This window comes from Sminthopsis crassicaudata, chromosome 5, assembly GCF_048593235.1.
Source record: "Sminthopsis crassicaudata isolate SCR6 chromosome 5, ASM4859323v1, whole genome shotgun sequence".
In the NCBI taxonomy this organism is placed as follows: domain Eukaryota; kingdom Metazoa; phylum Chordata; class Mammalia; order Dasyuromorphia; family Dasyuridae; genus Sminthopsis; species Sminthopsis crassicaudata.
In genome coordinates, this window is record NC_133621.1 from 304,876,330 (window position 1) to 304,890,654 (window position 14,325).

The 14,325-nt window shown below is 50.4% G+C and overlaps 1 protein-coding gene across 6 annotated transcripts in view; it reads right to left on the reverse strand.

Annotated features, from left to right (window-relative positions):
- The window catches only part of SHANK3 (SH3 and multiple ankyrin repeat domains 3), a 72,622-nt gene extending 62,200 nt beyond the window's left edge, over positions 1–10,422 (reverse strand). For 2 of the 6 annotated variants that reach the window (XM_074271940.1, XM_074271937.1), the window contains exons 1-10: positions 10,252–10,422; positions 7,664–8,541; positions 6,493–6,696; positions 5,252–5,323; positions 4,755–4,863; positions 4,484–4,635; positions 4,199–4,366; positions 3,966–4,082; positions 3,165–3,242; positions 2,942–3,008 (exon numbers count right to left, since the gene is read on the reverse strand). In XM_074271940.1, the coding sequence (XP_074128041.1) occupies positions 2,942–3,008; positions 3,165–3,242; positions 3,966–4,082; positions 4,199–4,366; positions 4,484–4,635; positions 4,755–4,863; positions 5,252–5,323; positions 6,493–6,696; positions 7,664–8,059 (1,363 nt within the window). In that variant the 5' untranslated portion in view covers positions 8,060–8,541; positions 10,252–10,422. Of the gene's footprint in view, positions 1–2,941; positions 3,009–3,164; positions 3,243–3,965; positions 4,083–4,198; positions 4,367–4,483; positions 4,636–4,754; positions 4,864–5,251; positions 5,324–6,492; positions 6,697–7,663; positions 8,542–10,247 lie in introns of all 6 variants that reach the window. The other 4 variants (XM_074271942.1, XM_074271941.1, XM_074271938.1 and 1 more) reach the window with 3 other exon arrangements.
- Positions 10,423–14,325: the final 3,903 nt, after the last annotated feature.

Genomic DNA, 14,325 nt, shown 5'->3' on the forward strand with positions numbered 1-14,325 from the left:
TCTGCGTCTGTCCCATTTGCACCCCCAAATCTCACACTGCCCATCTAAACCACAAACTCCTCTCACTCCTGCCACATCCAGCCTCCACTCATGAACACAGGCTGACTCAATTCATTCTGAAAGCCCAGAGTGCTGACCCTAGCCACTGAGAATCTTCAGATTATCACAGAAATTCCTCCAGGCCTAGGGAAACACGTCTGCTGACCTCCTTCCCAAAGGTCCCTTCTCAGGGGCAATGAATTCAGACTTCAGAGTCTTGGGGTCAAGGGCTCCTCAGAACCAATGCCCACTGTAAACTCTGGGGCACTTGACCCCATGTTCCCTGCCTGAGCCTCGTTCTCACAAGATCACAAAGTGAGGACCTGGCACAGAAGAATAAAGTACGGAAAGGAAGACACAGCTCAGCTGAGTCAGGGCTAGAATTGAAAGCTCCAAACTCCAGGGCCAGTGCTCTATCCATTGCACTACCTGGTTATCTCCTGACTCAAAACTCTTAAGTCCCTCTGATTCCAGGGCCAATGCTTTATCCACCAAGGCTGCCTCCCAATTCTGAGCTCTAGATCCCTTGACTCCAGAGCCTGTGCCCCGCTCACTGGCTCTCAGTTCCAAGCTCTAGGTCCCCCCAATTCCAGGCCAATGCTCTTCCATTACACCTGCCTCCTGAACTCAAAGCCTCAGGGCAGATGGTAAAGTGGAATAGGACCCTGGGCCTGCAGTCCCCAAGACCTCAGTTCAAATCCAAACTTAGTCACTTAAATTACTTATGTGACCTAAACAACTCTTTTAACTTCTGTCCCAGTTTCTTCATCAATAAAATGGGGATAATAATACCACCTCCCAGTACCAGCTCTAAAGTCAGGAGGACTTGAGTTCAAATCTGATCTCAGACACTTAACACTTCCTGGCTGTGTGACCCTAAACAGGTCACTTAACCCCACTTGCCTCAGCAAAAATAATAATAATAATATCACCTCCCTCCTAGGGTTGTTGTGAAGATCAAATGACATGATAACTGGAAAGGGATTATCAGAGTGCCTAAGAGCACATAATAGATTCTATAGAAATGTCAACTATTATAAGTTATATTTATTTATTTTTAGTCTGGGGTTAAGTGACTTGCCCAGGGTCACACAGCTAGGAAGTGTTAAGTGTCTGAGGCCAGATTTGAACTCGGGTCCTCCTGAATTCAAGGCTGGTACTCTATCCACTGCGCACCTAGCTGCCCCCCCCCCCAGCTATTATAAGTTATGAGCAACACGAGCACCATGTTTCTCCCTTAAAAATCCTATGCACATTTGTGGGCACGCACACACACACACACACACACACACATACACACACATGAACTTGCTGAAAAGAAGCCATCCCTCAGACTTAGCCTCCATTCTGCCATCTTAAAGAATCAAAAAACCATCAAATCTCACCCCTGGGAGGAGACCCAAAAGGTCAACCCACCTCTCTGTGAATAGCTATGAAGGTCACGGATGACCCCTCACTTGCCCCGGTTACAAGTCCAGTGTCAGAGTTCAGAGTAAAGTCTGGCTTTCTGGGTTTTTCCCACAATCCCATCTGGACTTTTGCTCCAGAGCCAAGACAGGACCCAATGCAGGCTCTAAGCAAGGTGGGGAGTTGGTGTCTACATTTTAGGCATTTCCCTAACACATGTAATTCAACTGTCCATGAGATAGGGACCTCTGAATTGGGCTGCCATTTAAATGAAGTGAACTTATTAAAAAAATAGTAATATTCAAAAGTGTCCTTCATTGGGAGCTCAGTAGGCTGCCTTCTCCCAAGAAGGCTGCCTCCCTCCCGTGCTGATCCGGCAGTGACTTTTCAATGGTCACAGCCTTCAATGGAACTCAACCTTAACCCCAACTCAAACTCCAACCTAACCTGACTCCAGAATCCGAATTATTTCCTCACCCTAAAACCAGTCTCCAGGGCCCATCCTGAATTGAGTCTTACCCTAAATTTTGGACCCAAATATAGACACATAGCTTAGGCACAGAAACAGGAAAATAAGCTGCTTTCCTAAACCACGTTAGAACTTGGGATCACATCCCAAACAGGAAAGTCTTGGAGACATAACTGTCCTCAATGAAATGTTCTTCAAGAAAAAAACTACCAAAATCCATGTCCCGAATCAGAATCTGAACCATGGCCCTCCCTCGTAAATACTGGTCCTTTTTCAAAATTGAACCCGAACTCTAAGCTTGTTCCAACCCAACTCAACCTTATTGACCCCAACGCCAACCCAAGGGAAACCCAATCTCTCCAATGCCAGCCCAAATGTTTAAATCATCCCGAGATGGCCAGCCAAGAAAGAGCCCATTTCTAGCTCACTTTCTGCTCACCAGTGTTTTTCATGTATTGCCCTGAAGGCAGTCTTCATATCCCTAGATCAGAGGTAAGAAAGTGAATTCTAGAAAAGGGAAATGACTTGTCCATAGTCACACAGATCAGCTAGCAAACAGCAGAGCTGGGATGGAGTCTAAGCACCCCCTGCTGGAACTACCAGTTATTCTACCCTGCCCAATCTTCCTCTTCCCAATAATGCCCTTGTCTCTACCCCATACCTTTGCAGGGTCACTGAGCAGGCAATTTGAGAACCAACAGACCACAAACTTGAAGTCAGACCAAGAATCCTAGCCAGAGGAGGGAGCTGTGGCCAGTGGAAGTCTCCAGTCCCTTTGGATCCTCAGTGGCCTTCTCTTGCTTCCATTTACCTTCACTAACATCCCTTCCCCAGGTCTCAACCCACTTACTTCCCTGACCTCCAAAGAGTTATATTACAATGACTAACAAGGACCCCTCCCCAATCCCAACATCTCTACTCTTTACTGATTCCACCTTGACCGGTGACCCTGGCCATCCCCAAAGGAGCTCACGGCCCTCGATAACCCTAATGCAGAGGGAGGGGAAGAGGGGGAATGGGACTCACCAACATCAGAATCCTTATGAGTTTTGATGACCTCTGCAAGTTCAAAGTTCCCAGCAATGATGGCCACCTTGGGACCAAAAGAGGGGGAAATGAGCTGCCTGGCTTCTCTCTCAGCTGACCCCTCCCACTCACCCCAGTTCCCTGATGCTCCTCATCCTAAATGAGACAACCTCCCCATCACCTTAACCCCCCAAACACCCACCTCTCCTGCCAGGCCTCCTACCTGAAAAGCTGTTTGACTGTTGTAATTACGGACATCCTTACTGGCTCCCCGGAAGAGGAGAACTCGGGCACAGCTCTCCTGGTTGGCAGGATGGGAGAGAGAACCACAAAATCGGGCTCAGATAGAAGTGGGAGTGGTCACAAGAAGTGGAGGCAGAGAACTGGCATACACACAGGTCACATACACAGTCGTGCCAAGGGCAACACTCATATACCCATACATGTACACACTCACACACAGGTCATGTCATAGTCATACCAAGGATGCACACACACACACACACACACACACACACACACACTGTCTCTGTGTGTGTATGTGTCTCTCTCTGTCTCTCTCTCACACACACAGGCATGTGTATGGACAGCACACATTTACATGCATATAGACCACATTTGGCCATACAGGACACTCACAAACTCATTCTTCATGCTTTGTGTTGTAGAGGGCGTGTAGATACAGGTTACATTTGGTTTTCCAGGGCAAACAGCCATAGATACAGGCTAAAGATGTATGGGCTATACCCAAAGGCTTCACACACTTCCCAGCTTATACACACAGGTCTCTCTCACACACACAGTTCTCACACATTTCTCACACACAAATCTTTCTCTTTCTGTCTCTCTGTCTCTCTCTCTCTCTCTGTCTCTCTCTCTGTCTCTGTCTCTGTCTCTCTGTCTCTCTGTCTCTCTGTCTCTCTCTCTTTCTCTCCCTCACACACACACACACACACACACACACACACACACACACACACACACACACCCCACACACACACACACACATCACATACTGCCCTACCTGATTGTACAGGGCACAGATATGCAGAGCTGTGTTTCCCGATGCATTCTGGGCCCTCATGTCAGCTCCATAGAACAACAAGTGCTCTAGGTGCTGGACGTGCCCAAAGCGACAGGCCTAAAGAGGAGAGGCAGGGAGAAGAGGATGAAGGAGGTTCCTTGGGTGCCCTCTTCTCCCCCCATGCCCTGATTCCTCCATGTGCCACCTCCCCCCACAGCTCCCTGGCTTCTCACCTGATGGATCTCTTGCCATCCATTCTCATCAGCTGTCCCTATCTGTGCATGGTCATGGAGTAGGAGCTCACAGCAGAGGGGGTCCCCACCTCCCAGGGCGCTATGGTATAGAGGGGTCAGGCCACGGCTGTCCTTGTAGTCTGGGGATGCCCCAAGGTCCAGCAGAGTCTATGAGGAGATTGGTGAGGGGGAAGGGGGCTCAGAGGCCAGATTCAGGGTCACCAAAGTCTTAGATTCCCTCTTCTCCCTCCCAACCTTCTTCCTAGCATCTTTTCACACACTGACCGTCAGGGCACCGGGGTTCCGGCAGCGCGTGGCGATGTGCAAGGCCGTCAGCCCTTCCCGAGTGCGGAAGTCCAAATGGGCCCCACCATTCCTCAGGATCTTTAGTAAATCGGTGGCACTATCCATCTGGGCAGCCAGGGTCAGGGGGCACTCTGGGAAAATCAGTGCATCACAGACAGAATGAGGGCTGGCCCCATGATCTGCTCTTCAACAAAGGCCCCAACAAAGGCCAGAGTTGGGCCGCTGTCTTCACCCTGCCTTAGCTGCTCACCTCCTGTGTCAGGATCATGGAAATTGGGGTCCAGCCCCTTGTCCAGAAGCCGGGCCACCTTGTCTGTGCTGTGAAGCTGGACATACTCCATGAACTTCTTAAGGTTTGCCTAGGATACCGAAGTGTGTCCTCAATGGCCCGTCAGCTGGGCCCCATGACCCAACACCGGCCCCCAGGCTCCGTGATTCTAATCCACCCCAAGCATCCAACCCATCTTAACTCTCTAGCCCGTTTCCCACACCAGAGCTGTGCCATCTCACCCCATTGTCCTGATCTCTTATGCCAGGGGAGACTGAAGCTAAACTGAAGGGAGAGGGAGGAAGACTATACCAGGAAAAGTCATATTCCTGGGAAGTGCTTTTGAAATCATACGTCCCCTTGTCTGGATTAGGGGAGCAAATGCCTGCCTAGAACCCAGGAATTGGATAAAATGAACTCTGGAGGGCCCCTCTCTCACATGTCCCATAATCCTCCCCAAAGAACCTTGACTACATCACCTTGGTGTGTAACTTTGCAAACTGCTTATCGTCCAGCAGGCTCTGGGTATAAACTCTTCGTTTGTAGCGGAACTGTCCGGTGAGGGGAAAACAAAGAGGGAGAGGCGCTTTCAGCCCGGTCACTGACGTCCCCATGCCCACTGCCACCCTTCAAGCTTCAGAGATTACCCAGAAGAGGAGGTGGGTGATCCCTGCCGGGGCCTTCACCAGACACCCTTCCACTGGGAGAATCAGTCCCTCTACCCTCACAAATACGCAAAGCTTTAATCACCGGACAGACAGCTCCCCCTATATGTGCCCACTGGACACAACCTCCATCATACACACAGCTCTCATTGGGCACACCCAGCCACTGTGCACACCCATCCCCACGGTACCTACACAGAATTCCCTGTGCTTGAGCGCACACACACACTGTCCTTCCACACATCTATCCCATGGTACTTACATGTGTCCATGTGAGAGCATACACATGCACACACACTTACATACATCTCTCTTGGTGCACACACGCATGTACACACATATATACCCTATATAGCCACACATGCAGCACTTATATGGGTCTCTGTGCACACACCTGCATGCACATGGTCATACAATACATCCTATATTGCCACACCCCCCCACATCACTTACATATATCTGTACACACGCACATGTACATACATGCACACCTGTACATACACACATATACATCCTATAAAGCCACACCCACACCCACATCACTTACATATGTTTATGCACACTTATACATGCACAATACACACACACATATACCTTATATAGCCACACACACAGCACTTACATGTGTCTCTCTGTGCACACACATGCGTGCATAAATACACATATGTACACCCTACATAGCCACACCTCCACAGCACCTACATATCTCTCTGTGCAACACATACATGCACACGTACACACATATACACACATAGCCACACACACTCACACAGCACCTACATATATCTGTGTACACACACATACACACGTACATACATATACACCCTCTATAGCCACACACACACCTCACAGCACTGGTATATATCTCTGCGCACACATATACATGCACAGGTACACACACACACACACACACACACACACACACACACACACACACCATCCACACAAAACTGTCACAAAAACTACCTCCCACCCCCAAGTCAAGAACAGCTGTCAATCTCCCAGGCCCAGGCTCCCTGGCCCCGCCCCTAGCTCCACCCCCTCCCCAGCCCCACCTCCAGGTAGGGCAGGGGCGTGTCCATGTTGGGCGGGTAGTCCCGAAGCAGGCGTTCCTCGTCCAGGAACTTGCCCGCCCGCCCTTGGGAGGGGGGCTGGAAGAGGCCATAGTTGAGCACATCCTGCAGGCTGTGGTTGAGGGCGCAGAGCACCCGCTGCTTGGACACCCACACGGGAGCGTCGGGGTTCAGCCGCAGACATTTCTGGGGATGGGAGGGAAGAGGTGACTCAGAACAGCCAGAGCATGCCCCCTAACACCCTCGCAACTCCTCGGGGGTCTAGAGCGCCCATTTTTGTCACGCCCTCTGCTGGCCATCGACGAACTGGCCTGGGGGAGGGCTCCGTGGGGGGCGGGGCTTAGGACCGCCCCGCCTGGGAGGGGGGGGAGATCCAGATGGGGGCAGGGCGAGGGATCTCGGCCTTAGAAGGGAATGGGGGGGGGGGGTCGGGGCAAAAAGGAAGAGTCAGTGAGAAGAGGGCTTCGAGGGGCTTTGGGGGCCGGACTTGGGCGAGAGTCCGGTGGGAGGAGGCGTAGAATCCAGAGGGATGCTTGGGCTGCAGTTGGTCTGGGTGGGAGGAGGGACCCCAGGACTGGTCATGGATACTGGGGGATGCTTGAGGAGGGAAAGGAAGAAGTGAGATGGCCACGGAAACGGGGAGAGGTGTGGAAATAAGGGGCAGTGGTCTCATTATCAAGGGGCATGAGCTGGGGGAGGGGACGAACGAAAGAGTCCCAGAGGCGCGAGGGACGATTCCCGGGGCAGGAGTAGGAGGGGTGGTCGCCCGGCTGGGAGGAGGGCAAGGGACTGAGAAGAGGGGGCCCTGAGGTAGGAGGGAGAGAGTCCTGAGGCTGGGAAAGGCGGTCCCGGGAATGAGAGGAGGTCCGGGGGCTAGAGGGAGGGTGTCCCGGGGCTGAGAGGAGGTCCAGGGATTGGGGGGTGGAGATCCTGCGGCTGGGAGGAGGTTTCGGAGCTGGGGCGGAGGGGGGTGGTGGAAAGAAACAAGCAGGGCTGAGAGGAAAGGGGGGTCGGTGCTGGGAGGAGGGGATGCTCGGGGCTGGGAGGAGGAGGAGGTCTGGGGGCCAGTGCGGCGATCGGAGAGTGGGGATGGGGGTGGGGTGGAGTAAAGGGTCCCCGTGTCAAGGCGGGCGGATGGGCCAAGCTCACTCACCGTCTGCTGCAGGTCCGGGATGCCGATGCGGACGACCACGGCGTTAGCCCCGGGGCCATCCATGCCGGGGCCGGGGCCGGAGCCGGAGCCGGGGCCGGGGCCCGGGCCGGGGCTGGCCGCTCCCGGGGCCCGGAGCGAGTCGTGCGGGGACTCCCCGCTCCGCCCCGCCCCCCCAGGCCCCCCCGCAGCAGCCGCCGCCGCTGCCGCCGGGGCCGCGCTGCGAGGGAGGGGGGAGGGGGCCGGGCCGGGGCCCGGGGAGGGGGAGGGGGAAGGAGATGGGGAGGGGGAGACCGGGCCGGGGCCCGAGGCCGGGACGGGCAGCGCCAGGGGCTCGGCGGGGGAGGGGGAGGGAGAGGGGGCGGCGGGGGCGGCGTTGGCCGAGCGACTCAGCGGCATGGGCTCGGGCTCCGGCTCCGGCTCGGGCTCCGGCTCCGGCTCCGGCTCCAGTGCCTTCGTTCCCGGGGGGCGGGGGCGGTGAGCTGGGGCCCGGGGGGAGGGGGGCTGGAACCCAGGTCCTGGAGGGGACCAGGAGGGTCCCAAGGGGAGGGGGAGACGGATTGAGGGAACTAGGACCCCACGAGAACGCCACTGGGAAGAAGGAGTGGGGGACTACGGTGAGCCCGAAGTGGGGGAATCTAAGGGGAGAGGTGGGGTCCGGAGAGGGACTCGGGGGACCTGGAGGGGTTTCGGAAGCCAGAGGGTTCGGAGCTCTGGGGTAGAGGAGAGGGGGGAGTCGGGGGCTCAGGATGTGAGGGTCCGGTGGCCAGATCTGAGAGGGAGGCGGGGGCTTTTCGCCTCAGTTGCCCTGGAGAGCCTGGGGCCTGCAGGGAGCCGAGGCAGGGCTGGGGGTCGTGGGGGCGCCGGGCATAGATAGAGGCCTGGGAAAATACAGGGGAAAGGAGGAGACGATAGGAAGGGGAGAAGAGAAAAAAAATCATAAGTTAATTGGGGAAGGGGCGGCGGATTCCCCCCTCCCCCCATTCCTTTCCGAAGGCCCGGGGAGGGGGCAAATAGCGGCCCCTCCCCGCCTGCTCGGGGCCTCTCGATCCCCAAAGCCAGGCAAGGGTTAAAGGGGGGGCCGATTTCCATCCAAAAAGGGTGAAGTTTTCCCTGAGGTTTAACTCCTTATGTGCCTTCCCCCCCCCCTTTTCTTTCTGAGAGAAAGCCTAGTTCAGGGAGTTTGTTCTTTGCCCCCCCCTTCCTCTCACCCCCCCCATCCAGGACTGACACCTGCCCCCCCGTCACCATAGTAACGAATAGATGGGGGCGTTGCTGCGTGGGGAGGGGGGAGCGGAGAGGAGGGGGCGCTCAGAGCCTCCTGCCACCGGGGAGTGATTTTTAGTTTTACACGTTGTCATAGCAACGCGGGGGGAGGGGCGAGTGGGTGGAAGGGGGGCGGGAGACCAGGAGCGAAGACTAGAAAGTCTCTCAGACGCCCCACCCCCGCCCCCGCCCTAAAGAACAGCCCTTGATCCACCCCAGAACAGCCCAGAACCTGAGCTGTCCCTTTCTCCTCCGGAGAAAAGAGCCTCGGACCCTGCAGAGTGGCCATAGATCACTATTTAGAGAGTGCTCCTCCCCACCCCACAATCCTTGCTGCCCCAGATAAGAAACCACAACCCTCCTCTCTTATCTCAGCAGGGATCACTCCCCAAGAGTGGCACCTGCTTCCCTCTAGGACCGTCTCTAACTACCCTCTCTCTCAGCCCTCGGCCCCTCTGAAGCAATCCCTAATCACCCACTGATTCCCCCCCAAAAAAGCAGTCGCTGAACCACTGATCGTGAAGATCAAACTCGTCGCCTACCAGGCAGAACAGCCCTTAATTCGACTCTCTCCACAGCCCAACAGCTTCTGACACCTCACACCAACAGAATAGCCATTATTAATTACCCTGAGAAATCACTCCTTCCCCAGAGAGAAAACAGTGTCTCCTCATCCCAAAGAAATCATCCTCTGAGCCCCTCCACGTGGAGTACAGCTCTTGAGCCACCCCCACCCACCACTCCCCAGAATAGCCTCAGACCCTCCAGAGAATAAAATCTAGCACCCTTCTCAGCCCACCTTCTGCCCTTCCCAGCAGCCCCTTCTGCCATCCCACCCCTAAAGAAATGTTCCTCACCCTTTATCCTTCCCACCTTCCTTCCAGTGAAACTGAGCTTTAATTTTTGAGAGAAAATCCCCTGTCCAGCCCCACCCTTTCTCCAGAAATCAGCCCCTCTCCACCCAAAGAGAGAGCAGACCCTCTGATCCCCTCCCCTTCAGCCCCTAAATTCCTGAGAATAGCACTTCCTCCTTTCCAGGAGAAATCAGGCTGAACCCCACTCTCCACAGAGAGGATATCCAAAGGCCAAAGGCCACTCTGTCCTTCTAGATAATTCTTGATAGCCCTGGAAGCTACCCCCACCGAGATCAGTCCCTCACTACCCTCCCCATCCTTTCCCCATATTAGCCCCCACTATCCAGAAAGAAAAGGTCTTCATCCCTCCCCCAACACACACACACCCTTCTCCAACAGATCCAAAAGCCAGTGGCCTCTCCCCAGATCATTCCCACCACCCCCAATCTCCACCATCCCCTACACACATGCCTCTGGGCAGTCTGGATCCCCACTGACCCCCTCTGTTCTCTGTGACTCCTGCCTCCTTCTGAAAGTCAGAGTGTGAAGTAAGCTGTGTCTGCTCAGGCTACCCAGGAGCCTGGAATCTTTCCTCCCCAGGAGCAGGAAGACTCCCCCCACTCCTATTCTGGGATGACCAGTCCCTTTCAAGGCCAGTGACTATTGGGTTGGGCTATGTTGAAAGGGGGGGCAGTCCTGGGGAGGAGTGGGGAAAGCAGGATATGTGACCAGAGAGAAGACAAGAAGGGGTGAGGGATAGAGGCGGGATCAGGATGGAGGAAGGTTGAACTGCCTTATCGGCAGGAAACACCTTAGGAAAGACCAGGATTGAATTTCCTGTGGCCCAGCTCAGGAGAGAAAGGAAATTGCCCTTCCCGCCCACCCCCCCTTAGGCCATTTACTCTCTGCCCCACCCCCATTCCAGACTACTCCCAACTCTGTTTCCCCTATCCGCAATCAGGAATTTTCCCTGACTAATCTAAACTAATTGAAAAGTAGATAGATAGATGGATAGATAGAAGGATGAAGAGAATAGTAGAGAGATGGACTACAAAAGAGATTCATGGATAAATTAATGTAAGGCTAATGGATGAGTAACTAACCAATAGTAGTTGGAATCTCAGAGATCGTGGGGCCTCAAATGGTCTTCTGGATATAACCCTAACCCAAACCTCTAGGCTCTGTAAACTGCCTCTCTTATTATCTACTATTGCTCTTGCTTCTGCCATCTGGGTCAAAGAATCTGTTGACCCTACAAAGTGCTATATTCCTCAAAACACACTTCTCATGATTTTTGAAAGACTCTGGAGAATGGAAGAGATGCCAGAAGACTAAAGAGGAGCAATGTTTTTTAAAATAAAATAAAAACAAAAGGTAGTCTGTAAACTATTGACCATTTCATTCAATTCCTGGCAAAATTCTACAGCATCTCTAAAGAGCCTTAAATGTTGAGAAAACTTTTGCCAGCATAACAGGATGGGAAATTAGAAGAGAGCCATAGATTTTAGAAATACCTTTGATATTCTTCCTGGAGAGGATCATCTGAGGTATGGGCTAGCTGATTATACCATTAAGTGGATTGGGAACAGTTAAAGGACCAGCCCCAATGAATTATGTATAATTATTTGAGATAAGATTAAAAGGAGATCTCCAATGAAGTGAATCAGGCATCAGTGTTTGCCACTGATTCTAGGATGGTACAAAATTTTTATCAATGACTTGGAAAGGCACAGATGGCAGGCTTATCAGATTTGTGGATGACATAAAGCTGAGAGCTAACATGTTGGGTGGGAGAGTTGAGATCCAAAAAGAATTTAGACAAGCTAGAACAATGGGCTGGATCTAATCATATAAAATCTAATAGGGAAATATGTAAAACCTTCCACAGGGGTTCAAAAAATCCACTCGATGTGTACAAGAAAGGGAAGGTGATGAAAAGCAATTCATCTGAGGTGGGCCAGAGCTTGCAATGAACAAGAAACTGAAGAAGAGTTAACACTGGTAATGCAAGAGAAGAAAGCCAATGCTTGCATTAAGATAAGTCCAGGTTACCAAAGATATGTACTTCATCCTAGGCTGACCAGGTGTGGAGCCCTGTTTCAGGTCAGAGTGCAACATTTTAGGGTTGACTTTGATAAGTTGGTGAGCAGCCAGAGGAAAGCACCAGAACAATTAAGGATCTGGGGATCACACCATTCACGAGGATCAGTTTAGTCTAAAAATGGGAAGAGTTGATTGAAGGGAAGGGGATGGAGATGAAAATTCTTTTTAAGTATTTGAAGGGGTATCCTGTGAAAGAGGAGGGTTGCTTAACTTTAGGAGGAGGGATTAAATGTTTCAGAAAGATAGAATTCAGTTTCATGTGAAGAAAAACTTCCTAACAATTAAAAGTCATCCCAAAGTTCTAAGAGGTTAACAGGATATCCCTACCAGTGAGCTCTTTTTAAATTTTCTAATTTTTAAATTATGAATTTAAAAAGACATTTTCATAGACATGGTAGAACCAAAAAGGAGATTCTACATAAAACTGAATATTATGTATAACTGGATTGTCTATTTCAATGGAATTCCACATGTCACTTTCAAAGCTATCCTGCTTGTCTGGGGCTCTTTCTGGCCTTTTTAAATGACCCTTTTCTTTCTTTTCTTCTCTTTTTTTAGTTACAAATAGGCAGATCTCATATTGAATTTGGTTCTTACCCACAAGTGTGCTACTTGCCTCTTTAAAAACCCTGACATTCCTCTATCTAACCATCTTTTCTTTTATTCCATCATTCCTAATAATTTACTCGTCTTAGACCTCCATTAAGAGCCTCTCCCTACACCAGCTCTTTTTTACTCACTATCCCTCCTCTGACTTCACTATCCCTCTCCACCTTCAGTCCAAAAACTAACTCTTTCAACTTTACACTGTCCTCTATTCCTGAATCTCTTCCCCTTGTCATGTCACTGTTCTTTGCTTTTCAAACCTCAGCCTTGGATTACTCTGCCTCCATCTACCTCCTCTGCTCCAATTTACTGATTTAGCCACTGAACAAAACTGGAGGAAATCTCACAACAATACTGACTAGGTACTTTACAAATTCCTATTATCAGACCTTAGAGGGGCCCTTGCTGAAGCAAGACAGTCCTTTTATTCCTCTTTAAGTGATTCCCTATCTCACTCCCCACAGAAGCAAGTCTAAATTTTGTCTTCCCTCCTCAAATCTCCCACACCTTCCCCTCCTCTTCTCTCTTAGCTAAGGACATTGCCTCTTATCTGGTTGAAAAAAAAATTGAGGCTATTCAAGCATGAGTTCCTTGTTCTCCTGCTGTCATCTCAAAAACCCTCGACACTTTCATTTCCCCCAGTCTCTGACAAATAAGTGGTCCTTTTTCTCCTTTGGAAGGCTAGCTTGTTACATAATAATAATGACGATGACAACTAGCATTTATATAACACATACTATGGACTGTCTTCAATATGTCTTTTCCATATGCTAGTTACTATGCAAAATACTTGATAAATATTATCTTATTTGAACCTCACAATAACCCTGGAACATAAGTGCTATTATTATTCCCATTCTACAGTTGAGGACACTGAAGTTAAATGGCTTGCCCAAGGTCATGCAGCTAGGATGTATCTCTGGCTGGATTTGAACTCAAGTCTTTCTTATTCCAGGCTCAATATTCTATCCACTGAGACATCTAAGTGAAAATACACATGTGCACTTGTCCTGACTTCTCCAGCAGATTATGTACCTAGTCATTCCCCTTCTTTCTCAAATATTCAGGATCTATCAATAGGTTCTTTCCTCTACAGACTTCAAAATTGTTAACAATTCCTCTATACTTAAAAAAAATTCTTCACTAGACCCTACCACTTCTCCAAACTATCATTCAAACTATCTTCATCAAGCTTCCCTTCTTTTATTGCAAAAAGCTGTCTATTATATGAACCGATGCAAAGTGAATTGAGGAGAACCAGGAGAACATTGTACATAGAAGTAGCAGCATTATATAATGATCAATTATGAATAACTTAACTATTCTCAGCAATACAAGAATCCAATGGCTTTCTGTCTTAGGGAGGAAAGGGGACAGAGGAAGAAATTTTTGGAATACAAGGTTTTGCAAAGGTGAATGTTAACTATCTTTGCGTGTATTTGGAAAAATAAAATACTGTTTCTTTTGAAAAAGAAAAAAAAATGCAATGATCCAAGACAATTCTGAAGGACCCATGATGAAAAATCCTACCCACTTCTAGAGAGAAAATTTATGGCGTCTGAATGGAGCTCTTTCTTTTTTTTTTTTTTTTTTATTCATTTTTTCCAAATTATCCCCTTCCTCCCTCCACTCCCTCCCCCCCCCCCCGATGTCAGGTAATTCCATACATTTTACATGTGTTACAATATAACCTAGATACAATATATGTGTGTAAATACCTTTTTCTTGTTGCACGTTAAGTATTGGATTCCGAAGGTAGAAATAACCTGGGTAGATAGACAGTAGTGCTAACAATTTACATTCACTTCCCAGTGTTCCTTCTCTGGGTATAGTTAT